This window comes from Cervus canadensis, chromosome 18 (genome assembly GCF_019320065.1).
Source record: "Cervus canadensis isolate Bull #8, Minnesota chromosome 18, ASM1932006v1, whole genome shotgun sequence".
Lineage (NCBI taxonomy): Eukaryota > Metazoa > Chordata > Mammalia > Artiodactyla > Cervidae > Cervus > Cervus canadensis.
Window position 1 is genome coordinate 8,802,599 of NC_057403.1, and position 27,698 is coordinate 8,830,296.

The 27,698-nt window shown below is 43.6% G+C and overlaps 1 protein-coding gene across 1 annotated transcript; it reads right to left on the bottom strand.

Annotated features, from left to right (window-relative positions):
- Window positions 1-11,335: 11,335 nt before the first annotated feature.
- Window positions 11,336-23,251, bottom strand: LOC122420475 (zinc finger protein 610-like). The gene is made up of 3 exons (XM_043435600.1): window positions 23,195-23,251; window positions 12,019-12,145; window positions 11,336-11,635 (listed from the first exon to the last, which is right to left on the bottom strand). Exons 1-3 carry the CDS (start codon window positions 23,249-23,251, stop codon window positions 11,523-11,525), a joined length of 297 nt encoding a protein of 98 aa, XP_043291535.1. The 3' UTR covers window positions 11,336-11,522.
- Between the last annotated feature and the right edge of the window lie 4,447 nt (window positions 23,252-27,698).

Sequence of the window (27,698 nt, forward strand, 5' to 3'; positions counted from 1 at the left end):
AAGGCCTTTCCACGCATATCACATTTATATGGTTTCTCTCCAGTATGAACTCTCTGATGAACTACAAGCCTTGCATTTACACTAAAGGCCTCGCCACACATCACATTTATATGGCTTATCTCCGGTATGAACTCACTGATGATGTTGAAGCTGTGTATGCTGTTTAAAGCAGTGGCCACAGACATAAGATTTATATGGTTTCTCTCCAGTATGATTTCTCTGATGAACTACAAGGGTCAATTTATCACTAAAAGCCTTACAACACATGTTACATTTATATGCTTTTCTTCCTGTATGGATTCTTTGATGTCTAGTGAGTTCTGAGTCCTGAAGAAAAGTCATGTTACACTTCTTACAACTGTAAGTTTTTTTCTTGTGTCCCTCCTGGTCTGGTCCCAGTTCTGAGGGATGCATTACAGCATTCTCACGTTTATGAGAACTGCCTTTACGGACACTACGAGTTCTCAGAGGTGGCAAACCTGAGGCGCTACTGTTGATATTTGCCACAACCTGACTACATTCAGAACCTGTCTCTTCAGATTCCAGCATCTGCAAGTGATCTTGAAAGCTTAATCCATGCCTTTCAACAGGCTTATTTCCTGCATCACTTCTACTATTATGATCTTGTCTATAGGTGAGATTTTTGTTATGGGATATAGAGGTCCCTCTGTCATTTGTTTCATCATCTGTCCACAGACACTCAAAATCATGCATATTTTCCTGTATCTTTCTGAAGAAAAAATCTTAGATTTCATGGCTTTTGGCTCTTTGAAACACCACTCTTTGAAAAATTTCTTCTTTACCACTGTTTCCTTTTGCCTGTAATTTCTTGATCATACGTATTTGAGACACATCTACAAATATAAAAACCATATGCAGTCTATCAATTAAAATTCATAAATAAATTGTTTCATGCTGAATACATGGTATTATACCAAACGGCATATTCATGCTGAACAGAATTATGCATTTTCCCAATCATGATCTTAAAAATATTTCAAATGCTAATCAAATAGAACTCTTTAAATATGAAAGAGCAATCACATGTAATCCAAATTAATTTCAGGGTAGCCTAGCTCCAAAGATACAGTCAGAACATATTCATTTCTTCGATACTCATGTCAGTTCTCAAAGAAAAGGGTATTTTCGAACCATGACTTCTAAACTCATTCTACTTGGTAGTAAACACACTGCTGTCTCATAATTGAGGAGCAAATATAGCATATTGTACACACTTTATGCATACTTATACATAAGTAAATGGTAAAGAATAGACAGGGTTACGTAGGTGACTTGGTAGTAAAGGATTAGCCTGCCAATGCAGGAGACGTAGGATAGGGAGCTTCAAACCCTAGGTGGGGAAGATCCCTTGGAGGAGGAAATGCCACCCACTTAACTATTCTTGCCTGAAAAAAATTCCATGTAAGCAGAGAGAACAGCCTGAGTGCCAGCTCTGAGGCAGGAAGATATTTACTGAAGAGAAAACCAGTCAGTGTGACTGCAACGGAGGGAAAGACGATGGGGTGACGCCAGGTAGAGGCTGATTTCTGCAAGGCCTATAAACTGAGGATGTTATTTCAAAAGCAACTGGACATCACTTAAGAATCTGTAGGAGGAAAGTTAGAGATTTAGGGTTGTTTTTCAGCACTCACTCTGCTATGTGACGAGGTTGTTGTTCAGTTGACTCAGTCATGTCAGACTCTTTGGGACCCCATGGACTGTAGCCTGTCAGGCTCCTCTGTCCATGGGATTCTCCAGGCAAGAAAACTGGAGTGGGTGGCCATTCCCTTCTCCTATTCATGTGTATTTTGGCATCTTTGGGACATTAAAAATGAATCAAATGTATTTCAGTAAGTTTGTTAATATGCGATTTCCTTTTCACAGCTTCTTTGGTTGTTTATGCTGGGCCTTCGTTGCCGTGACCAGCTCTCTCTGCTTGTGGCTGCACTGCATGGAGGTGAGTCTGCAGTGCCCAGGCTTCTCATCGCAGTGGCGTCTCTTTGTCTCCGAAGTCAAGCTCAAGCACTGAGTGACTTGTGAAGGGCGGGGCCAGGCTGAGCGAATGCGTACCTGCTTCTTCCTCCCTTTGGTTCCAGAGGCGTCTTGTCAGGGTTAAGGAGTACTTGGTCTCTCAAGTCTTGTGTTGCACCATTGATTGCTCATTAGTTTAAGTAACTGTAAACACTTTTAATAAAACTTTAAAATTCTGTGGGATAATCACAATGGAAAGAAGCTTTTGGCATAACATTTAGAGTCCTGCATGTCCGACGACAGAGGATGAGATGGTTGGATGGCATCACCGACACAATGAGTTTGAGTAAATTCTGGGAGTTGGTGATGGACAGGGAGGCCTGGCGTGCTGCAGTCCATGGGGTCACAAAGAGTCGGACATGACTGAGAGACGGAACCAAACTGTACTTGGAGTCCTGCTGATGAGGCTGAAGCGATTCAGAGGCCTGGGAACTGAAACCTGGTCTGGTGGCCAGGTTGAGGTTGGGTGAGGGTTGATGTGGGCTGCTGCTGGGGTGGGGCTGGATGTGGGGTGCTAGCTGAACCCAGGAATATTCCTGCAATTAGAATTAATTTAAGTAGTTTAAATAAACATGAACTGGCTTTGGGTAGTGATGATAAGCTAGAATGTGAAACACACAACTCTTAGAAAGGGCTACTTCATACTAACACTTCTAAGGAGGAAAATGTCTTGACGTTCCACTTCTTCAAGGATCAAGCTTATTAGTCACTGCAGGGGCCCTGCGTGCACCCTGAGGGGAATGCAGGATTGAGAAGAGCAGGCACTATGCTGTGCTTTGGACATTCTGGCCTTGGGATTTCAGGAAGGGTCTCTTGGGTCCATCCACCTCTTCAGCAAGTGCAGATAAGTTTGGGGGACTCTCTCCTGGTTTTCAGATCTCCCAGTTATTGGTTGATGACCCCAAATTTTGTTTTGCAGTGTTTTAACATACATAGCGCCCAGTTAAAAGACACTGAGTAGAACCTCCCTGGTGGTGCAGTGCTAAATAATCTACCTGCCAATGCACAGGACCCGGGTTTGATACCTGGTGTGGGAGGATGCCACGTGCCTCGCAGCAACTAAGCCCGAGCAACACAAGTACTGAGCCTGTGCCCCAAAGCCTGTGCTCTACAACAGCAGCAGCCCCAGCACTGAGAAGCCTGCACACAAGTAACCAGAAAGTCACTTCTGCTGCTGCAGCTAGAGAAAGCCCACGTGCAGCAAAGAGGCTCAGCTCAGCCCATAGAACAGACAGACACTGAGTCCTCTGGACCGACCAAAAGAGCCTTCAAAATGCCAGTCTCCAACCATACCCCAGCCAAGGTTACGTGGAGAATTCACAGCCCGATTGCTGCAAAAGGAGAAAGAAGCCAGCACAATGAAGACTTAATAGCCAAAAATAAATTTTAAAGATTATTAAAGAGAGAAAAAAACTTTTAATGAGAAATGCATTCTTCTTTATAAAAGTTTCTGTTCCATGATTATGATGACAAAGGTTTAAAAACTTATATGAGAAAAATTTGTTTCCATTGTAATATATAATACTTAAGCCAATACTTCAATGTAATGGAATGACAAATTACTATATGATCACTTCACAGTGATTAGGCAATTTACTTCTTGTTGAAAAATTGTAATATATTTTCTCTCATGTCTTTGTTGTCTGTTTCTGAAAGATCTGTCACTTGTGGACAACAAAGCACATTGTCAAAAGTCTTAAGAAGACACTAGAATTTATTTCCACCAAACTTATCAATGTGGCACTATTAATAAATATTTCTATGTGTATTATCTGACTGAACTCAAGTCCTGAAGGATCTGTCTTTCTTTACATTTACAGGGCACCTACTATGTTCCCTTTCATTGTCTACGTGCATTTTAATGTACAAAGTTCTCAAAATAACCCACAGACTTATGTATTTGTTAGTGTAAGGCAGGAAAGAAATGTAAATTAAACATTAAATCTGGGTCATAACATGTGGACACAAAAGGTAACGCTAAGGAAAAACTATTGAAAAAAACGAAAGAAATAGGAAGGCAGAATTTAAGAGATTAGCACTGAAACATATATTACCTTATGTAAAAGAGCCAGTGGGAGTTTAATGTATGAGGAAGTGCTCTGGGACAATCTGGAGGGATACCATGGCGAGAGGGGTGGGTTCAGGGGGGAGGGGACATATGTACGCCTATGGCCTATTCAAGATGTACAGCAAAAACCATCACAATATTGTAAAGAAAATAAATAAATAACTGCTGGTGCATTAGGTCTGAACACAACATCAACGCTTTCCCAAACCTAGCACATCTGTGTAGTTTTCCTACCTTTGAATTTTCTGAGGGTCAAAAAGTTGGTATATTTTACTGCATTCTCTCTACATGTGTAACTTTTCACTGTAGTATGGATTCTCAGGTGATCTGCAACATCTCTCCTTGTGACTGAAGGGTTTGCCACAGAAATAACATTTATGTACTTTCTCTCCTGTATGAACTGTCTAATGGGCAGTTCATGCTGAACATGCACTAGAAATTCTGTCACATTCATTTCACTTGTATGTTTTCTATACAGTTTGAATTCTCTGAATTATAAGGCCTGAACACTGACTAAAGGTTTTGTCACACTCACGACTTTTGCGCTAAAATGTTTCTCACAACTATCACATTTCTAATGTTTCTCTCTAGTATGAATTCTCTGATAGGTTCTAAGTTCGTCATTTCAAGTAAAGCACCAGCCATATACATCATATTTATATGGTTTCTGTCCTGTCTGACCTGCCTGATGATGAGTTATGGATGACGACCGTGCCTAAATGGTTTGTAACAATTTTTATATTTCTAAGGTTCTCTCCAGTATGAATTCTCTGATGAACTGCAAGGTTTGTAGTTTTACTAAAGGCCTTGCCACACACATCGTATTTATATGGTTTCTCTCCCATATAAGTTCTCTGATGAACTTCAAGTTGTGAGTTTTGAGTAAAGTTTTGACCACATACATCACATTTATATAGTTTCTCTCCAGTATGAATTTTCTCATGAATTGTAAGGTTTCCAGTTTGACTGAAAGTCTTGTCACAGACATCACATTTACATGGTTTCTTTCCAGTATGAAGTCTCTGATGAACTGCATGGCTTGCATTTTGACTAAAGGCCTTTCCAGAAACATCACATTTATATGGTTTCACTCTGGTATGAGTTCTCTGATGATCTTCAAGGTGTGTACTTTGCTGAAAGCACTGACCACACACATCACATTTATATGGTTTCTCTGCAGTACGGGATATTCTGATGAAATGCAAGGTTTCCAATTTGAATAAAAGTCTTGCCACATACATCACATTTATGTGGTTTCTCTCCAGTATGAATTCACCAATGAACTGCAAGTTTTCTAGTTGCATTTCTGATGAAATGCAAGGTTTCCAATTTGATTAAAAGCCTTGCCACACACGTCACATTTGTATGCTTTTCCTCCTGTATGGATTCTTTGATGTCCAGTGAGTTCTGAGTCTTGAAGAAAGGTTATGTCACACTCATTACATTTGTAAGGTCTTTTCTTTTGTGTTTCATGGTCTGGTAACAGTTCCGAAGGATGCATAACACCATTCTCATGTTTATGAGAAAAGCCTTTGCAGACATTACCAGTTCTCTGAGGTGATAAACCTGAGGCGCTGACGTCTGTCACAACTTGACTACATTCAAAAATTATCCCTTCAGATTGTACCACCTGCAATTTATTCTGAAAGCTTGATCCATGCCTTTCAAAAGGTCTATTTCCTGCATCACTTCTACTAGGATGATCTCTTCCATCAGTGAGGTTTTTGTTATGGGTTGTAGACATTCTTTTGTCATTTCTTTCATCATCTGTCCACAGACATCAACTCATGTATATTTTCCAGGATCTTCCTGAGGCAAAAATCTTTAATGTCAAGGTTTTCAGCTTTTCCAAACATCACTCTTTGAAAAATTTCCCCTTTATCACTGTTTGCTTTTGCCTGTAATTTCTTGATCATATGTATATGAGATGTATCTACGAGACATAAACAACTGCAGGTATTCTATTAGTTACAATGCATAAATAAATTATTTCCTGTTGAGCACATGATGTTATACCAAAAGTCACAACCATCCTGAACAGAATTACGAATCTTCGCAATGATGATCTTAAAACTATAGAACACTAAAGGAACAGAACTTTTTAAAAAGGAGTGATCATATGCAATTCAAATTAATTTTAGGGTAGTGTAGTTTCAAACACAATCAGAAAACATTCATTTAATGCAAATTCATGTCAGTTTGCAAAGAAAACGTATTCACCCACCATGACCTCAAAGCTCATCCTACTTTGTCCTAAACACATTGCTCTCTCATAATTGAGGATAAAATAATGGTATATTGTACACACTTTATGCATCCTTATACATGTTTAAATGGTGAAGAACATACAGGACTCGAGAGGTGACTCAGTGGTAAAGAAACTGCCTGCCAATGCAGAAGACACGGCACGGGGGGATACAATCCCTGGGTCGGAAAGATCCCCTGGAGCAGGAAATCACAACCCAGTGCACTGTTCTTGCCTGAAAAAACTTCCATGGGTAGGAAAGCTTGGTGGGCTACAGTCCATGAGATCACAAAGAGTCACACAGGACTGAGCAACTGAGCAAACAACCATCAAAGAGGCAATACACTGGAATGGTAAACAATGCCAAAGAAGCATTCTAATGAATAATGTAAAAAATAAATGGCAGTTAGTAACTGTTCAACAAATACTGCATTGAGAAAACAAAGACTTCCATAAACTATATGTGTGTGTGTGTGTGTGTGTGTGTGTGTGTGTGTGTGTGTGTGTGTGTGTGTGTGTGTATTTGCTGGACCATCTGGCTTATGAGATGTTGGTTCCCTGACCATGGATTAAATCCAGGCTCACGGCAGTGAAACTACTGAATCCTATACTGGACTTCAGGAAAGTCCCTAAAATAATTTAAAAAAATAAAAAAATAAACACTTTTCTAAATATCTCTTAGAAATCTATCAGTAGATAGACATATAGGCATTTTATGACACGAACAAGTGGTTCCTGTGAGTTATATTGTGTAATACAAGAAAACCGTCATTTTTAAAAAATGAAAAATATGAGAAACATTCTCTACTTACACAATAATCATACAATACACCACCCCCCTATCTACACAGTAACCTAAACTCACCCAGTTCATTGGTTCCAAGATATATGCAAAGGAACAAGCTTTGGGGCTTCCCTTGTGGCTCAGAGGTGAAGAATCCATCTGCAAGTGCAGGGCACACAGGTTTGATCCCCGATCCGGGAAATTCCCACATGCCTGAGAACAATTAAGCCTGTAGGCTACAAGTGATGATTCTGTGCTCTAGAACTGGGGAGGCACAACTACTGAGCAAACACACAGAGACCACGCATTGCAACAAGAGAATCCACTAGAACGAGAAGTTCATGCACTGTAACTAGAGTGTAGCCCTTGCTCGCTGCAACTAGAGAAAAGCCCCTGAAGCAACAAAGGCCCGGTGCAGATAAAAACAAATAAATTGTAAATAAATTTTTAACGTACTGTTATGAAGATAAAGGAATGTGATTGGAAAACTTTGTGAACTAGAGTCAGAGACAATTCTCTTGGGACCGAAATGTAAAATAACAACATACACGATGTAATGTAGACAAAGAGACATGTCACAATAAGCATGACAGGAAGTTAATATATCTTTGAAGCAAAAGTAACCTTGAGGCAAACTCCCTGTGGTCCAGTAGTTAGGACCATGTGCTTCCACTGTAGGGGGCACAGATTCCATCCATGAATGGGGAACTTAGAACCAGACAGCCATGTGGCACAGCAAAAAAAAAAGTAACTTCTGATTTTTTCTATAAAACACGCAACAGTCTATGCCACCTAACAGCACTAATTACCACAGGAGGGGGACAAAGGGAAGTAAATCCCTCTGAAACACCTCATCACATGCTACGCAAAGTCAAGCAACAAAAATGACAGGAGTCAAAGGACAGATTGTTGCAGAACATATAAAGACCTTGCCTTTTGGGACCTCTTTTCTTGGAGTCCACTTTCCATGAAACCTCTCTCTTTTCTTAAAAACATCACTTCGTTCATTTAGAAACAGCCATCTGGAAGGCAGAAGTACTTTCCATTGTCCTTAATAAAATGTAATTTTGAGGTAGGAGTTGGATGGGCTGCAGGTTGGACATCTGCAATCAGCTACTCTCCTCTTTGCATGCCCTGAGATAAGAGATAGGTGGGCTCAGGTTGAGGAATTTACAGTCAACAAAAACAGGGTAAACAGCCAGTTTGTCTCTTAATTCAAGGGACTAATCATTGCAAGGACAAAGAAAGGAAAAACCCTGTCTGATAAAGGAGACAGTACACAAGTGCAGAAAGGCTCCTTGGAGGTAAAAGTCAGAGGAGCATTCCAGGAAAAATGCTTTATGCTCCTCTGAGAAGCCTTTACTTCAAGATCCAGGGTGTGCCTGTGTAGCCAAGGGGAAGGTCCTGAGACAAACTAACCAGGGGGGACAAAGCAAGGTGACTGGCCCACATTTCTCATCCCTTTCTTACTAAAAACACACGTCTTACTGTCCTTAGGCAACCATGAGCTGTCCGTTATACTAGCATTTTGTAGACTGGTGAACATAAATACCAGTGATAATGTCTAAGAATATCTGCTTTCTTATAGAGAACATCTCAGGGTGGCACCAAGTGTATTCATTAAAAGTCCAAAATCTCTTCAGTTTGCTGTAAGAGGAAATGAGTTTTCAGTAATCTGTGTCTCAGAATCTTATTTTATTTGGAAATGACCTAGATATTCAATGAAATTTCCTCACTTAGCTTAGCACAACCCTAGAAATTCAGGTTATTCAAATCTGGAGAGACTATTTTAGACAGACATTTCTAAAGTATAATCATTCCTAACAGAGTTTATCTAAAAGCTCCAACTGCATTTGCATTCTTTCCTTAAAAGTTTCTTCACTCAGGTTACTTTCAGTGTTGACAAACTTACTTAACATTAAACCTAGGTAGAATAAAAGTATTAGACAATGTTGAAGACTCAAGAAATGTCTTAATTAGGTTAGCAAACAAACATTAATACTAGATATTTAATGTTGAATATTTCCCAGGTCACATGAACCTAAAATTCATTTAGGTTAATTTCTCCTGCAATAGTTTGATTTTCAAGTGCTTTTTTTTTCTTTTAACAAACAATTGAATTAGAGCTCATTTACAAATTAACCTCAGCAATATTATCCAAAAACAAACACACCGACTGAGCCAAACATAAGTGCAAACTGACAGACATGAGAGCTCTCATACTTTCCTGCTTGAGATTTAAAATGTCTCTTTCACACTTTTCATCCCACCACCCACCCTCCCCACTCCGTGGTTCAAAATTCTAATTTGTCCAAGACTGAAATCTCTGGAAAAATGGGTTGCATGTTTCAAGCACATGGCAAAGGTTGCATGCTATGCAAGGTCGCTTCAGTCCTGTCCAACTCCCTGTAACCCCATGGAGTCTAGTCCACTAGGCTCCTCTGTCCATGATGGGACTCTCCAGGCAAGAATACTGGAGTGGGTTCCATTCACTTCTCCAGGGGATCTTCCCCACCCAGGGATCACATCCACATCTCCTGTGTCTCCCCCAGGGGCTGGCAGGTTCTTTACCACTAGAGTCATCTGGGAAGCCCTGGCAAAGGTTAACTTTAAGCTTTTTTTTTGGGCAGGCCTTTTTAACAAGCTTGCTGTTTTTAATTCCACATGTAAAAAGAACCGGTTTTGCACTTTCACAGAAAAAAAAAATTCATCTTAACCAGTTTTCTCCAGAGTCTAAACAATATCATGGCCATCCTGTATCAAACAAGTTATCTTTCCTTTCTATAGTCGTACCTTTATGGCTAAAATACAAATCGAACAGTGCTCAAATTAACTGTGATAACAGGGCCAGAAGGACTGATAAAACTCTTGGAACGTCCCTCCAGGGAGATGGGGGTCTTTGATCAGAAGACTCTAAAGGGGTAAACAAACTTGCTAGAGTTGGGGAACCTGGGCTTCCCCTCCCTCTTGAGAGACAGGGGCTGTTAGAAGGGGACCAGCTGATGGAGAGGGAGGAGGAGGGGTTGGTAGGGGTGAAAGGCCGCAACAGGACAGAGAATGGAGAGAGAAAGGGCAGTGGGGGACACTATTGGAGCTGTGGGCCGGCTAAAGAGAGTCAACTTAACAAGTCAAGATTTGATCAGCCAAAATATAATGTGACATTGTAATGTGGATAATCATCCTCACAAATCACGTAATTCTTTTTCCAGATGGAACTTCCCTTTAGACAGTTTTAAGTTACCTTTATTTACCTCACGGTAGGCAGAGAGGTGGATCCAAGAGCCAACGTGGATGGCGCTAATTCTGGGGCTAGGTTGGCAAGGGCCCCTGCAAAGGCTGAACAATCTCAAGATTTGTGCCCTCTTATCTATGCTGCTGCAAGCCTTCCACTCACAGGAGACAGTCAGGACATTCACACTCAGGGCAGTTTCCAGGCAGGTTAGAAGCAAGGTCAGAGGAATGCACTGCTTTGTCTTGAAGCCTAAACAAGACTATTTATTTAATTTCCCTAACACCCAGGTGGCTCCATGGTAAGAATCTGCTTAGTAATGCGGGAGGCATGGGTTCTATTCTTGTTCTGGGAAGATCTCACATGTCACGGAGAGTAAGTTGATGAACTACAGATACTGAGCCTGTATGGCAGAACTGCTCACGCCCGTGTGCCCAGGGCCCGTGCTTCACAACTAAAGAAAGCACCACAAAGAGAAACCGTGCTCCCCGCAACTACAGAGGAGCCCTCACTCGTCTCCAGCAGACAGAAGTCCGCACAGCACAAAGGACCCAGGACAGGCCCAAACCAGACCTCGCCTTCATCTCTGTGGGCGCTACAGCTCCACTGGAGGGCGCTGTACGTTTCGCATGTCGAAGAACAGAGCCGTCAGTTAGGGAGAAGAAAAACCTCCTGTGAGATTCACAAACATTAAACATCTGTTTTCTCACAGAACTCTCCCCCTTGGAGAGTTTCCCAAACCCCATGGATGGTGCGGCTTCCTCTCTGTCCTTGTGACAGTTGACCTGTGATCACACTGTTGATACTTTCCCACTCATCTGGATTTTCGCTATTAGCACCTTCTTCTCCACAATCCAGGGGTCTTCCTCCTTGTGCCACAAGAATGGAGATAACGTTCAGATCAGAAACAGAACTTCCTACTCACAAGTAATGCCACATACTGTGGCTTCTTCCAGAAAACAACCTCTCCTTTTTTAATAAACGTATCTGTTATTTTTAATACATTGGTGAATCCATTTCTTTCGTCTCGGGGGAGTGTTCGCTGCTCCTTGGTTTCTCTCCAAGTTCAGCAAGTAGCGGCTGCGCTGCAGTTGCAGTGCTCGTGCTGCTCACTTGCTGCGGCTTCTCCTGGGCGCACGGGCTCCAGTGGTCGTCCCATGTGGGCTCAGCAGTTGCAGCTTCCAGGCTCTAGAGTGCTGGCTCGTAGTTCGGGCACACAGGCGTAGCTGCTCTGTGACATGTGGGATCTTCTCAGACCAATGATCGAACCCGGGTCTCCTGCATTGGCAGGTGTAGAATCCAGCTCTTTTGTCAGCCAAGGAGTGAGGACATTATAAACCGACAGAAAAATACTTCTCAAAAGAATTTACTATTTGCCTAGTAGATAGGCAGGGCTAGAAAACAGGCAACTGGATATTTCAAAGTTTGAAATCAGCTTTATAAATACTCAAGTTCTGAAAAAACTCCTTGTGTATCACACATTGGCAGGTCACCAGAAGGAAAGACAAGTTTAAACTCCTGATGCCAATCACGAAGCTTTACATGTGTGAGTCAACAAGGTCTTGAGCTTAGTCAAGAAAAACAGGCACTCAAAAGGTACAGAGGGAACATGCCGAGGTAGCCCAGGGCAGATCCCCACTTAAGGAGGAAGTGATCCTCACCCACAGACAGCAGGTTCCTGAGGGTCTCCACCATCACGTCCTTGTACAAGGTCCTCTGGGCAGGGTCCAGGCATTCCCACTCCTTGGGAGTGAAGTCTATGAACACATCCTTGAAGGTCAGCTGTGCCTGAAATGAAAACACATTTCACCAACGGGCCCTGAGGAGTGTTCTTTGTTTTACACAAAATGAGAAGAGGTGAGAGCGGTAAAGCTCAATTCAGTTGAAGTAATATTCTGATAGACCCATCACGAGCTGCTTGAAGCAAACTGTTGGTCTCTAATCTAATTTCTAATTTCCTCTTTTTTCTAAGATTATGATCTCCTGCAATCGACATGAATTTGTCATGTATGTGGACAATACATGAAAAATACACAAAACCAACACTGGGTTGTGTATGCAGAAGTGTTACATTCAACACACGGAGTGACACAGTCTCACCATCTAGATGAATTACAGCAAGACTGGTCTCTTCACAGACGACAAAGTCCACAGTGACTTTAAAAGGACACAGACATTGTGATGATGACAACAGGTGTGTCAGCACGTCCTACTCACTAAGCGTTACTCTCAAGACGTCACACGGATGAACTTGTCATCAACACACAGCACGTTAGAGAAAGATCTGTGTCCACCTTACTGGGGAGAAAACTCTGTCACTCTAAGAAATCACTCAGATCAAACAGTTAAGAAATGAGGCAACAGCACCTGAGCTCAGGTGGTTGGCAGAGACAACTGAACCGAAAGAATCAACCAGTTAACGACCAGAGAAGGAAAGAGCATTCAGAGAGTTCCCTGAGAATACTTGAAACAAGTTCAAGGAAGCTGAAATACAATAGAACAGCATAAATGGGCACGATACAGGGTCACATCCTCTCCCATCGCAACCCACACAATGTCAATAATCTTATTACAATTTACATCATTCATGTGATGATGCAGAAAAAACTTAACGCCATGAAATACACTTAGGACACAACTGAAACGGCTACATAGCAAACACCATTATTTATGAGATGATGTTTTTGTAATAAAACCAACGAGTTACATATCCATGCATTCATGCATGCATGTGTAAACACAATCGCTTGAAACAAGAGGACTTATCTTTTTTCTTTCACTCTATCAAAATTCATTCAGCGTCAGCTTTGCACCTCAAACTTGAATACAGCAGTGAACATGACGGAGATTACAATCTAGCAGCCAGCCAGCCAATTTCATCCACAACCTTAACATTACTATCGAAGTAAGTGCTCTGACACAGGCCCAGTGGTATGACAAGATTAAACAGAAAGTCTTAACCTACACTGAGAAATCAGGCAAGGTCTCTGTGAGTAAGAAACACTTAGGATTGGCAAGGTGGGAAATAAGAGTGTTGCAAGGACAAACGACAGCCTGAGCGCCTGCTCTGAGGCAGGAAGATATTTACTGAACAGAAAATCTGACTGCGACACGGAATATAGGTGGGGTGATGCCAGGTAGAGGCTTATTTATGCAAGATCTATGGATTTAGGACTTTAATGCAAAAGATACTGGAAGTCTCTGAAGAATCTGCAAGAGGAAAGTTAGATGCTTAGATTTGTTTTCCAGAGCTCAATCTGCTATGTGTGGAAGTTGTTGTTTACCTGTTTATTCATGCTAGACTCTTTTCAAACCCGCTGATGGCAGCCCACCAACTCCTCTATCCATGGAATTTCCAGGCAAGAATACTGGAGTGGGTTCCCATTCTCTTCTTTCATGCTAGTTCTTCATTCATTAACTTTGTCAACATTCTATTTCATTTTTAAAGTTATTTATTTTGGTTATGATGGGTCTTCATTGTTGTGAGTGGGCTTTCTCTACTTGCAGCTGCAGTGCTGGGGCTCCTCACTGCAGTGGCTTCTCTTGTTTCGGAGCACAGGCTCTAGAGAGTGCGGGCTTCCGTAGTTATGGCTCCTGGGCTCTAGGGCACAGGCTCAGTAGTTGTGGCCCATGGGCTTAGTTGCTCTGAGGCATCTTCCTGGACCTGGGATGGAACCCATGCACCCTACATTGGCAGGCACATTCTCAGCTGCCAGAACCTGCCGGCAAACGAACAGGTCGAGGACGCAATCACCAGAGCACCTGAGAAACAAAAGACTCGGAAAGATGGGGTTGAGAGGGACGGAGTCAGCTTGTGGCTGATTCCGACAACTTTATTGAGGGGTAACATACATATATATGCTAATAGTACTCACTAAATTTAGATCAGAGACATGCATACGTGCAGAACTGCAGACATTAGTTTTCGCTCAGGAATTTTATCTCAACTCTTAAGACTAGCAGAGCATGGCACTGGCGTCTTAGTGTGAATTACAATCAGTTAAAGATTACCTAGACATAGACCAGACACAGGAGCCTGACAATCTCATCAGAGTCAGGAGAATGGGTAAAAGGTCGCTGCAGCAATTTCCTTGAGGGAGGTAAGAAAGGCCAACCTGCACTTTAATAAATCTGGGCTGGCGGGACAGAGAGGGACCTCTTGATCTCTCTCAGGGCCAAGAAGGAGCCTGAGCAGTCAGGCCGGCTCCCCGCATCTCCCCCTTTGCTTTTGACTAACGGCCATTATATCTCCCTCAAAGGAAATGGCCGCGTTTGCAAACGGGAAAACATCAGCAATCTTCTATTTATCATCTCAGATATACATTGACAAATGCAAGGGCCAAAACACAGCAATAATAATATGCATATAATAATAAAAATTATAGATTTCCACCAACCACCATGAAACCAGGCAGATATCTGACTCCAAATGCTGGAGTCAGAAAAATCCATAGCGGCTACTTGTTGTTTCATATCTTCTAAAGCATCAGAAACATTTGAGGAATTATCAGGAATATATACACAACACTCCATTTTTATTAAGGCACATGTTCCCCCTTGAGAGGCTGTTAGAATATCCAGAGCCATACGATTTTGTAGAACGGCTTTTCTCATCTGTTTTTGTTCTTCATTAAGAGCCTCTAAAGCTCTTCTAGTATCTGTCAAAGCTTGTTTTGTAAAATTGTTCAAAGCTTTTACTCTGAGCATAATATCAGTGGCTCCTAAAGAGGGCACAAAAATTGAGGCTAAATAATCATACCAATGAAAAACAGAGCGTGACCACCGGGTTTTAACATAAGGTAAATTAACAGGATGACTAATTTTTTGCTTATGAATTCCCCCAGGGGCAAACACAAACCCTAGGGTACATCTCCCCACCCATCCTATAGGGAGCCAGGGCCAAAGGTTGTATCCACAAATCCATCGAGTGTTATTTGGGGCTACCCATCTTATACCAGGGCTATTTTCCCAATCTGTCCCTGGCCATATAACAGACTTGTTGGCAATAAACGTTACATCCGTTACAGTCTTACATTTGTGAGTAGGCAATAGTCCCACATGTTTCATGTGATATCCTGGAAATTCCCGGCCTCCAAATGTTGGTACATGAGTCTTTTGCTCCCAGCAAATGTCGGCAGGGGTCAGTAGCCGTCCTTTTTCAGGGGTCATCCAGAAATATTCATCCCAAACTTGGTAATAATCACCCTCAAATCGATTAAAATCATTAGGAGAAGAAACAGATCTATTTTTGTAATATAAATACACATTAACAATTTCCTGATAACTTTGTGTTACATTAAAATAAAAAGAAGAAGCGTGTAAAGGATCAGAGCATCGAGAATCTATATCAAAATTGACTGTAATTAAACTTCGATGCTTCTTCTGATATTCTTTTAAAAAATCACATAAAGCTGAAGTTTCATTTTTTGGAAAGGGAATCACCCACCAAGGCAATCCTTCGGTAACCGATAATGGCATGCTTGTGCAGACCCAACAGGCTGTTTCATTGTAAAAATCAGCATAAGAATGAGCCCAGGACACAAAAGCATTGGCTTCAGCCTGAGGGAAGGCTTGACTCATTACCGCACATGCCAAAGCGAGGGCAATGTAAGCCAGCACGTATCGAGGTTGAGTAGTGTCGGCAGCCATCCTTCGAGCTTGGAAGATGAACTCATGCATCTGCTGTGCCGTTGGGAATGTATTTCTCTGCTGTAAAGTCAGCCGACCTAGTTGCTGGTTCAGTGATCTCCTCCGTCTGGCGTACCAGCCTTTCCGGGAGCCAGCGCGGTGCTTCGGCATCCTGTGGAAAAACACATACATGACTCCTCTCCCAAATTAACACGGGATCTGGGCCATGCCAGTTATTATCTAGCGGGTCCTTCTACAAGACCATCGACCTTTTGCTGGAAATCTGAGGGTCCCAAAATCTCTGCGCGGCTGAATGTCCTTCTTTATCTAAAATTTAAAAATTTAAAATATATAAAGCGTGATTAAGGTGATTTCTGGGTAGAAGGGGGTAGAGCTCCCCCCTCTGTATTTTTTGAAGCTATAGTTTCAAAGTTTGATTGGCACGTTCCACGATGTCTTGACCCTGTGGATTATAAGGAATGCCTGTTTTTAGGGTGATAGAAAAAGAGGAACAAAAATTTTTGAAGGCAGAGGAAACACAGCCGGGGCCATTATCAGTTTTTATAATCATTGGTGTGTCTAAAATGGAAAAAGCATAAAGACAATGCGAGATAGAATGTTTCGCGGCTTTACCAGTCTGTAAGGATGCCACAATATATCTTGAAAAGGTGTCAACAGATACATTAACGTACTTTAAACGACCAAAGGAAGGGACACGAGTGACATCTATTTGCCAAAGTTGATTCGGTAGAAGCCTGCGAGGATTAACGCCAAGGTGTGGGGCTGGGAGAAACTTAGGGCAAACAGAACAAGATTTCACAATTTGTCGTGCAGTTTCTCGAGGGATTTGAAATTGCAAACGAAGAGTATTACTATTTTGGTGATGTAGCGCATGTGATTGTTGTGTTGCTTCCACCTGTGAAAGAAAAACTCTAGTGTGAGAATCAGCTATTTGATTTCTCATAGATAAAGGTCCAGGAAGTCCAGTGTGGGCACGTAAATGCCCAAAGAAGCAGGGTAAGGTGCGCTGTTGCAGCAGGGACTGAATTGAACATAACAAATGTTGAATGTTAGAATTTACAGTAGAAATAAAGGGAACAGTTTCTATATATTGCAAAGCATGAGCAATGTATTTGCTATCAGTAAACAAATTAAAAGACTGTGAGGGATATCGTGAGCATACTTTATGAACGGCTGAAAGCTCTACTTCTTGAGCTGATGTATAGTTCGTCTGCCAGGAGAAAGGGGTATCATTAACCACAAAGGCAGCGGTTCTGTTGGAGGATCCATCAGTAAAGATCGTAAGGGCATCTTGAATAGGAACATTAGAAACATTCTTCGGAAAAATAAATGAATGCTGGCTGGCAAAATGCAAAAGTTTATCAGAAGGTAAATGATTAACAATTTGACCTGTAAAGGAGGAAAAGGCCAAAGCCCACGAGTCATTAAACTGGAAAAGCCATTCCTGTTGTTCTTTGGTATAGGGCACATAAATGTAAGCAGGATCGGCTCCCAACATTTCTCTGGAAAGACGCCTTCCTTTCGCAGTGAGGAGGCTAATGAAATCAAAAAAAAGGAGTAAGAACTTTTGAAGGCAATACAGGTAAATGGATCCACTGTAAGGGAGCATTTTGATATAACACTGTCGTCGGGGTATGTTTAGAGGGAAACACATATAGTCCCCACGGTTGAGAAAAATCACAGTAGGTAGCAAAATGCTGAGAGAGGGCCTGTTCAACCAAGGCCAGAGCAGCTCGCCCCTCATCGTTTAGTATTCTAGGGGAGGAAGGGTCAGTGGATCCTTTTAAAATATCAAACAGAGGCTTCAGTTCTCCAGTAGTCAATTTTAGATAGGGACGGATCCAATTTATGTCCCCTAATAATTTCTGAAAGTCATTTAAAGTCTTCAGATTATCTTTTCGAATCTGAAGTTTCTGCGCTCGAAAGGTTTTTCTCTCTAGCCTAAACCACAAATAAGAAAACGGTGGGGATAGCTGTATTTTTTCAGAAGCAATTTGCAATCTAAATTTAGTTAATTGAAGCAATAGCAGGTCATACGCTTGCAAAAGAATATCCTCTATACAATGAGCAAGTAAAATGTCGTCCATATGGTGAACCAAATAAACTTCAGGATAAGCCTTTCGAACGGGGCCAATCGCCTGATCAACAAATTTTTGACAAAGTGTGGGGCTGTTAGCCATACCCTGCGGAAGAACTTTCCAATGATATCTTCGTGCAGGCTGTTTAAAATTTGTGGAGGGGATGCTAAAAGCAAAGCGATGACAATCATTAGGGTGCAGAGGTATCGTGTAAAAACAATCTTTTAAATCTATAATTATTTTATAGGTTGCACGTGGTATCCCAGCAGGTGAGGGCAAACCGGGCTGGAGTGGTCCCATAACCACCATGGTCTCATTAACTTCTCGAAGATCTTGAAGCAATCTCCATCTGCCAGATTTCTTTTTAATAACAAATATGGGGGAATTCCAAGGTGAATTAGAAGGCTCAATGTGTCCTAAATGCAATTGCTCCTGTACCAACTCCTCGGCTGCAGCAAGCTTTTCTTTGGTCAGGGGCCACTGATCAACCCAGACAGGCTCATCAGTTTTCCAACTGATTGGGTCTGCATGGATTACAGGAGAATCAGTAGCCCCCATTAAAAACACCCCAGTCCAGATCTGAACGGTTTTGAGTCGGGCAATATGGGTTGAGTAATTCCTTGATTATCTTTTCCTAGCCCCTGTTGAGGGAGTAGTCCTTGGTTTAACATCATGTTAGAAACAATTTTATTTGGGGCAAACATATAAACTCCCATTTGTTGCATAACATCTCTTCCCCATAAATTGACCAGGAGATGAGGGAGAATAAAGGGCTGAAAATCTCCTTCATGTCCCTCAGAGTCCCTCCAATGCAGGATGCGGCTACTCTGTTGTGGACTTTGAGACTGTCCTATTCCCCTCAAGGTGGAATAAGCTTTTTGTTTGAGCCAATGTTGGGGCCAATGCTTCTCAGCTATAACTGATACATCTGCACCAGTATCTAAAATTCTTGAAAATTTTTTATTCTCAATAAAAAGGTCTAATTTAGGCCGTTCAGCAGAAATAGGCTGCGCCCAATATACATCAGATGAACCAAAACCATCAGTTTTGTGCTCTCGTTTAGAGGTAACTTTCCCCTCCATGTGAAGAGGCAACAGAACTAACTGCGCTATTCGTTGATTTGTGGGAATACTGATTATATTTAAAGGCGCATGGGCCATAATTTTGAGTTCCCTCGTATAATCTGCATCAATTACTCCAGGGAAGCCTTTCATGGTCTAACTACTTCTGCCAATAATTAAGCTTACAGTTCCTTTTGGTAAAGGCCCGAAAACTCCAGTGGGAATGGCTTGCATCCCCATATCAGGTGTTAGTACTGTGTGGGCGGCGGCACACAAGTCCAATCCTGCGCTGCCTGGGGTAGCTCGGAGGAGGCTCTTAATATCAGGCCGGTTGGGTTGGGCTGAAGTTCGTTTTGAAGTGCCCCATAACACTGTTTCAGGGCCTGGGGCTGGCCCCTCACCTAGTTTCCCGACTGCAGTGGAAGAGGTTGGCCATCCACATCTGTCTCAGTCTCTAGCCCAGTGTTTTCCTTTCTTACATCTAGGGCATACATTAGGATTTTTGGTGCTACCTACGTTGTGCCATGCGGTGTCCCAATTGTCCGCATGAGAAACAACTGCCGGGAGGCCCTCCCTTCTTTACTCTACCCTTGTTCTTAGTTTGTTGATATAAAACTTCCTTGATAGTTTTTCCCTGGATAGCAGCAGCCATAGACAATCCCTGAAGATAGGAAGGGCCGATGTCAGCACAAATTTTTACATAATCCGCCAAACCTCCCTTTTTCCTATAAGGTCTTAAAGCAGCCTGGCAAGCAGTATTAGCATTCTCATATGCCATCTGTTTAGTTACAATAGTGCTGGCTTCTTCATCTCCTATAATTTTTCACACTGCCTCGAGAAGTCGAGCGACGAAGTCCTGATAAGGCTTGTCAGGCCCCTGTCGAATTTTTGACAAGTCCTCAGCCTTTCTATTCGAGGCAGGGAGCCTTTTCCATGCTTTTAAGGCTGCCTCATTAATTTGTGGATAAGCTTGTTCAGGGTAGGTCAGTTGTCAATTAAGGTCTCGAAATTCTCCTTCTCCCATTAGCATGTCAAAAGTAACCTGCAGCCCATTATGGCGCTTACGATCTTCAATGATGCCACAGACCTCGCCGTATTCTGAGCGCCACAAGAGATAATCACCTTCTGAGAGACAGGCTCCCGCAACACCCTTCCAATCATTAGGAGGCAGGTATTGAAATGAAAGACTTTCAATTACGGCTAGAGTAAACGGCGCAATAGGCCCGTATTGGGCGCAAGCCCGTTTTAGCTCTTTCAGCTGTTTAAAAGGCAGGGGCTCATGATACCTGCGATGATTAGCATCTTGAAAGACAGGGAAAATCATAGAATATCCCTCAAGATTTTCACTCTGTTCTCGGGCTGTTTTCACAGCCATTTGTAGTGGTGAAAGTACTGGCATTTTCGAGTTAGATGGAACATATACAGGCGCTGTTGGAATCAAAGGCGCTTCTGCGAGAGGAGGGGGAGGGAGCGGGACGGGCGGCGGCAGCGGGTCAGGATCTAAACCGGCTACAACAGATGGCGTTTTAGAATGCAACGGCTTAGTTGTATTCATGGGCAATAAGTCTAGTTGTTTCATTCTCTGAGATATGGATGTTAGCATCTCTTTAAGTTCAGAAAAAGGGGAGCCTTGGGCTTTATTCTTTTGTTGAGTTACTATAAAGGCATCCCATCCTTCTTTGTTATGCTCAAAAGCCTGTTCTTCTAAATTGTCCTCCTCATCAGGAGAAAGTTCCGAATCTGAGTCTTGTTCGAGAGCAGTAGTCTCGTTATCATTTTTTCTGGAACCTGGAACCATTGGGGAGTCATATATGTGCTCCGCTACCCGTTGGGGGGCACCTGAACACTTGGGTGTTATAAGTTTCAAGGCTGTTTCAAGTTTCCTACTCTCGTGTTCTGGGTTTAAACAATCGCTTATTAGAGTCCATAGAGAATAAGCATCAAGAGGAACTTTGTCCGGTCCACGGAGGGTATAGACCGTTTGAATTTGTTCTCCCAAGTTTCAAGGCTAACAGTTCCTTCCTCCGGGAACCAGGGACACGTTTCCTTCACAAAGGCAAGAAATCTTTCTAGCTTCTGTTTAGACACTGAAATTCCTCTAGCTTTTAACATAGTTTTTAACATAGAAACAAAGAACTGCCTACTGTTACTTTGCCCCATAATTTTTACTCTCAACTATACCCTCTCCACCCACAGTTTTCCAACGATACCTGAATAGGTGAGGTTTTTTCCCGGGATCATTTTCAGTATTTCGGGTGGCTGTGCGCTGGGATCCGCTCACGTTCCTGTTTGGGCGCCACCTGCCGGAACCTGCCAGCAAACAAACAGGTCGAGGACGCAATCACCAGAGCACCTGAGAAACAAAAGACTCGGAAAGATAGGGTTGAGAGGGTCGGAGTCAGCTTGTGACTGATTCCGACAACTTTATTGAGGGGTAACATACATATATATGCTAACAGGACTCACTAAATTTAGATCAGAGACATGCATACGTGCAGAACTGCAGACATTAGTTTTCGCTCAGGAATTTTATCTCACTCTTAAGACTAGCAGAGCATGGCACTGGCGTCTTAGTGTGAATTACAATCAGTTAAAGATTACCTAGACATAGACCAGACACAGGAGCCTGACAATCTCATCAGAGTCAGGAGAACGGGTAAAAGGTCGCTGCAGCAATTTCCTTGAGGGAGGTAAGAAAGGCCAACCTGCACTTTAATAAATCAGGGGTGGTGGGACAGAGAGGGACCTCTTGATCTCTCTCAGGGCCAAGAAGGAGCCTGAGCAGTCAGGCCGGCTCCCCGCACTCAGCCACTGTATCACCAGGGGAGTCCTCATCATTATCTTATTCTATTTAAAAAAAAAAATAAAACTAATACAAGCAGAAAATAACATACAGAACATTTCTTTCAATCTTTATAAAATACGTGTATTTAAAAATATGTGAGCCTCTCTACGGGTAAGTGGTAAAGAATCCACGGGGCAATGCAAGAGATGTGGGTTGTTGCCTGGTCTGATATTCCACACGCTGAGGGGCAATTGTGTCCGTGAGTCTCAATTCCTGAGCCAGAGCTCTAGAACCTAGGAGGTGAAACTACTGAAGCCAGCGCGCTCTAGACCCCGTGCTGCAAGACAAGAGAAGCCACTGCAATGAGAAGCGTGCGCACCACAACTAGAATGTGGCCACCACTGGTCAGAACGAGGCAAAAGACACTGAAGCAATGAAGATACAGTACAGGAAATAAATATATTTTAAACATAATAATGTGATTTTTATCCTTAATTTTAGGTATGTACTTATTAACAAAATCCAAAATTTATTATTTTATTCCATTAAGAAAATATTGAATCAAGATCAGTAAACTTGGAGAATTGCCTCATGGTCCAGTGGTTAACATCCCTCACTTCCACTGCAGGGTTTCAGGTTTGATCCCTATTGAGCGAACTAAGACCCTGGAAGCTGCATCGTGTGGTCAAAAAAGAAAGAAAAAAAATTAGTAAGCTTGATTTTACAGTTTAAATTAGATGGTGTAACGAAACACCCCCTAGCCCTGACATCTCTTTCTGAACGCTCCATTCCATTCCCAAACACTTAAGTTTTCAAAGAGCTGCTCATTTAGTTTTAAATGTACTATAAAAAGTCAGAACTGATTTCCACTCACTGGCCTCTTTTGCAGATTTAACCGTGTACTGTACATGTTAATACCTGAGGTCCACATACAGGTTACCCTGGTTGACAGAGAGCAGACAGCACATCCAGATGGGCCCTAAACAGTCCCTGCTGCCCAACAGCACTGAGACCCCGTCTCCAACTCATGGGTGAGAAGCCCTGCCCAGGACGGTGCCCAGGGGAGCCTCCTCACAAGGGCCAGGTCACCAGGTCATGGGGAGACGGGATCTAAGTGGAGACGACAGGCCCTATGGGAAGGCCACAGGTGAGTGTGCATGTACAGGAGTCAGACAGGACACTCCAGAGTCAGACACGATTGGCGAGTCCAGAGAAGGGCATTTCAGGAAGTCAGCGTGAGAATCCACTGAGAATATGACCTTACCTGAGAAAGAGCCATGCCTGACTCCTGTTCTTTCCTCTTCTGGGCTTCTTTGTCCATGAGCCTTCACAGTTCTATCATGAAAGTTGAAAACATGCTGTTTAATGCTTAAAGTCAACACATCCATTTCCTGAGCCCCAACCACACACACAGGGAAGCCCTCACCAGGAGGAACACAGTCCTCTGTGCCCACTGTCTCAGGAGGGACTCTGAACAGTAACTCCTGCAGAGAGACCAACACAGGACTTTCCCACACTTTCCTTGGATCACACTCCCCTCCTGGTGAGGCCTCATGCACACAGCAGCAGGGGGCACCTCCACTCACCCCAAGATCCCCTTCAGGTCACACAGCAGGCGGGGTTCAGCCCCACTCAGAACAGAGTGCCCTCCCCGCCCCCAGGGCCTGATCTCAGTCTCAGAAGTGGCGGCTAAGAGCCCTGGTGCTCAATGCAGGAACCAGACGGAAGCATCTGCGGCTCTGTGTACATTCCTGGGGCGAGGCCCCACACGAGATCCTGAGGAGCGTGTCTGATGGGCGAGAACCGACAAACCAAAGGAGTATGTGTATAGATACCATACACCCTGTGACCATGTGACACATGTGAACACTGTGAAATATTTATCACAAACCACTAACCAACACATCCATCACCTCCAAATTCCCATGTTCTGTGTGTGGTGACAACACTGACGACCTACTCTCCTGACAAATTCCCAGCATGCAGTAACAGAACAGGATTAACTCTGGTCAGCATGCTGTGCATACCTCCCCAGGACGCACTCATTTAACAACTCAAAGCCGGTAGCTTTTGACCAACATCTCCCCATATTCCTGACCTTACAGCCCCAGGTGACCACCATCCTACCCTCTGGTACTAGTGAGTTTCATTTTTTTTACATTCCAAATAATAGAAGGACATATAATATCAGTCTTTCCCTGTCTGCTTAACTCACTTACCATAATATTCTCTTCATTCATCCAAGTTGTCCCAAGTGAGACAAATCTCCATAATTCTTTACAAGAAAGTCGCTATTGAACCAACAAATCTTTATCCCAAGTTACAAAACTAATAAATTCAAAGAAAGCAGAAAACCAAAAGTAAAACCATCACAGAGAACATGGTTAAAGTTCCTTGAAAAGGCATCATGTAGTAAGAGTCAGTCAGTTCTTGCCCCATTTCTTCTCTCACATAACCTCTACTCCTCACCAGGAATAGGGAAGGGGGTGACCTACACCTGAGAGAATCAAGTCACTGCCCCGGTCTCCACCTCAACAGGCTCTTCAGATGCATGCTCTTTTAATACAAATAATTACAAACTACACATGCCTCAAAGACAGAAGTTTGGCAATTCTCATTCTTATCTGTACAATTTAAAGAAGCAAGATCTGCATTAGATTTTAAAGCCAAAAATCAATGTATGACGACTTAATAATTCTGAGCCAACTGCTTCAGCACTCTCTGGATCTAGTCCCCACCATCACCTGCACACTAGCTGTTTCCACTTCATTTGGTTGATCTGTTTCCCTACTTCTTTCTACATCTCCCTTTCTCTGCTCTCATCTCTGCTCCCCTGCTGTGCCCTTCCTCCTCTCTACTTCTTCCCTGCCTCCCATCCCGCCTCTCTCTGCCATCTGTTCGCCTTCAAGTTGCTTTCTCTCCAACCTCCCTGGTGAGCCTCAATCTCCCTGCATTTCTGCCTTTCTTCCTCCATCTCTGCCCTCCCTTCCTCCCAACTCTCTGGCACTCCCAAGTGGCTATGCTTCCTTTCAGCTCGCTTTTTTTTTTTTTTTCTCAGCTCCTCCAATCACTAGGAGTCCCCTTTCTCTCCCAGCAGGATATTCTTGCTCTGGGCCCAACTCTTGTATCGCCTTCCCGGGCTGTCTCTGTGAACTGCCTCTCCACTGTCGCCCTCTTTCGGACCCCTGATTTACAGCCCCTCTCCCTTGAAGGCTACAGAAGGGGGCGGCAGAGGACGAGATGGGGAGATACCATCCCTGGACTCAAGGGACATGGATTTCAGAAAACTCTGGGAGATACAGAGTTCGTAAAGTGTCGGAATGAACAACCACACCTCCCTATCTTGCTCACCGTTAACTCTCCGGAGATCCTGCTTTTCTCTGAATTTCTCTCCTTTCCCCACCCGCTCCCTACAAGGCTCATTCTCTTTAATGAAGCTGTGTCTTCTAAGTACCTCACAATCCTCTTCACTGCCATCACTTGTCCCACATGCTTTCCTCAATTTTCCATTTCTCTAGGAGTCGCTGTCTCTGCTTCTACGGATCCCGCCTTCCGCCCACTATTTGCAGGGTAGGAGACTGAATAAGAAAGGCCCTCCCGCAAGAGCCAAATTCCAGCGGCTGGTATTTGGGGCCGAAGAACCATGGGTGTCACGTGGCTGGCTCAGGTCACCTCCCGCCACCAGGGATCAGGGGAAAAGTCACTCTGAAGGTCAGAAGGACCGGCCTGCGGAGACTTAAGGACAAAGGGTTGGGAGAGACTGGGGTCTCAGGAGCGGGGCGGGCTCTCCAGAACCCCAGGACGCGGGAGAGAACGCGGCCTCTCCGGGAGCGGGGCGGCCGGCGGGGCCTCCAGGGCCCGAGAAGGAGAGGCTGAAGAACGTGGAGCGAATAAACCACCTCGCCTAATAGAATTGTATGTGGTGCAGAAAGGGTAGAGGAGTCAGTGAGGTCAGTGAAAGGTTTTAAGCCGGATAAAAAGGTGCGAAACGCAACGTTTCAGCGTTCCAAAAGCTGGAACCGGCTTCAGTGCGGACTTCAAAGCAAAAGGCAGGCGCCCCTTCGCCGCTTACGGAGACGAATTTGCTTGGGGTGGTGGGGCGGGAGCGGGGATTTAGAGTCAGTAGAGACCCTCAGACCCGGGGTACAAAGAAAAGGAGACTGCGAGAGGCAGGTCCGACTCCGAAGACCGAAACTCACGCTAAGCTGGGACTTCCTCTCGCAGCTCTCGGCTTCCACGTGAGTCACGGTGCGCGCACGCGCAGACAGATAGCTGAACGGCTGGAGGCGGGGCCAGGCCGTCAGAGGGTGGGTGGTGGAGAGAAGCGCGACCAGCAGAGGGCCTTTGAAAGGTGAGGCGGGATCTCGCTGCGCGGCGGGCGGGTCATCTCGGCGCGGAGGGCGCGGCGGGGCGGGCGGAGGAAACACTTCAATGCTGTCAGTTCAGTTCAGTTCAGTTCAGTCACTCAGTCGTGTCTGACTCTTTGCGACCCCATTAATCGCAGCACTCCAGGCCTCCCTGTCCATCACCAATTCCCGGAGTTTACTGGACTGCAGCCAGGAAATAAAAAAAATCTGCTCCTTGGAAGGAAAGTTATGATAGAACTACATGGTGTATGAAAAAGCAAAGGAATCACGTTGCCAACAAAGTTCCCTATAGGCAAACTATGGATTTTCCAGTAGTCAGCTCGGGATGTGATTAAAGAAGTGATGTCAGTTCGTCCATAAAGAAGGCTGAGCATAGAAAAATCGATGCTTTTGGATTGTGGTGCTGGAGATCAGTCTTGAGAGTCCCTTGGAGAGCGAGGAGATCAAACCAGTCAATCCGAAAGGAGACCAACCGTGAATATTCATTGGAAGGACTGATGCTGAAACTGAGGCTCCAATACTTTGGCCACATGATGCAAATATCGGACTCATTGGTAAAGAACTCGAGGCTGGGAAAGATTGAAGGCAAGAGGAGAATGGAATGATAGAAGATGAGACGGTTAGATGGCATCACCAACTCAATGGACATGAGTTTGAGCAAACTCCAGGAGATGGTGAAAGGCAGGGAAGCCTGGCATGCTGCAGCCCACGAGGCTGCAATGAGGCAGTCATGGCTGAGCGACTAAACAACAGCACAACACATCACTGATAGGGCATAGACTGGGAATTCGTGGAGGGTGTGTCTGGTTTTTTCCCAGGGAAACAGGGGGCCTAGTGGGGGGTCTCAAATCAGTGATAATGGGGAGGGGTGGCTCTTGGCAGTAAGCCTTTTGCTGGAAGTGAAGTGAAGTGGTAGAATTCTTTAATCTTTGCTCTTGTCCATAATTACAGGATCTGAAGTAAGCTTCAACTCTGTCATCATAAGCTATAATACCAAGAAAAGTCACAGAAGATAAATACACATGTAATAGTTAAAAATGGAACCTTAGGAACATTAACCAAATAATAATAAAAATAACAAGGAAAGCCTGAGAACCTCGAAGTATGTAACTTAAAACGTCAGTGAGGAGCCCTGCATGATCCTTTGCGCTGTGTTGTGTCTGGTCCTGTCACATCTTAGAGACATGAGTACATGTTCAAAGATGTTCCTCTAAATCAACAAGTCAGAGGTCTGGGTTGAACCAGAACCCAGAGGTTATATTGATGCCAAAATCTTGGCTTTCTGTGCACAAATGCCAAACCGAAATATTTGAAATACAAAGACAGAGACGGAGTTATAGAGGATGAAGAGTGGCTTTATATATGTGCGAGGCTAAAAGGGAACACTTTAGGCCCCCTCCC

Coding starts and splice junctions, on each gene's coding strand:
- LOC122420475 (XM_043435600.1), bottom strand. CDS start 23,251: ATGGACAAAGAAGCCCAGAAGAGGAAAGAACAGGAGTCAGGCATGGCT. Junction 12,146..23,194: donor CAGGCATGGCTCTTTCTCAG/GTAAGGTCATAT, acceptor TTTTCATTTCAG/GCACAGCTGACCTTCAAGGA. Junction 11,636..12,018: donor CAGGAACCTGCTGTCTGTGG/GTGAGGATCACT, acceptor CTGCCAATGCAG/GAGACCCGGGTTCGATCATT.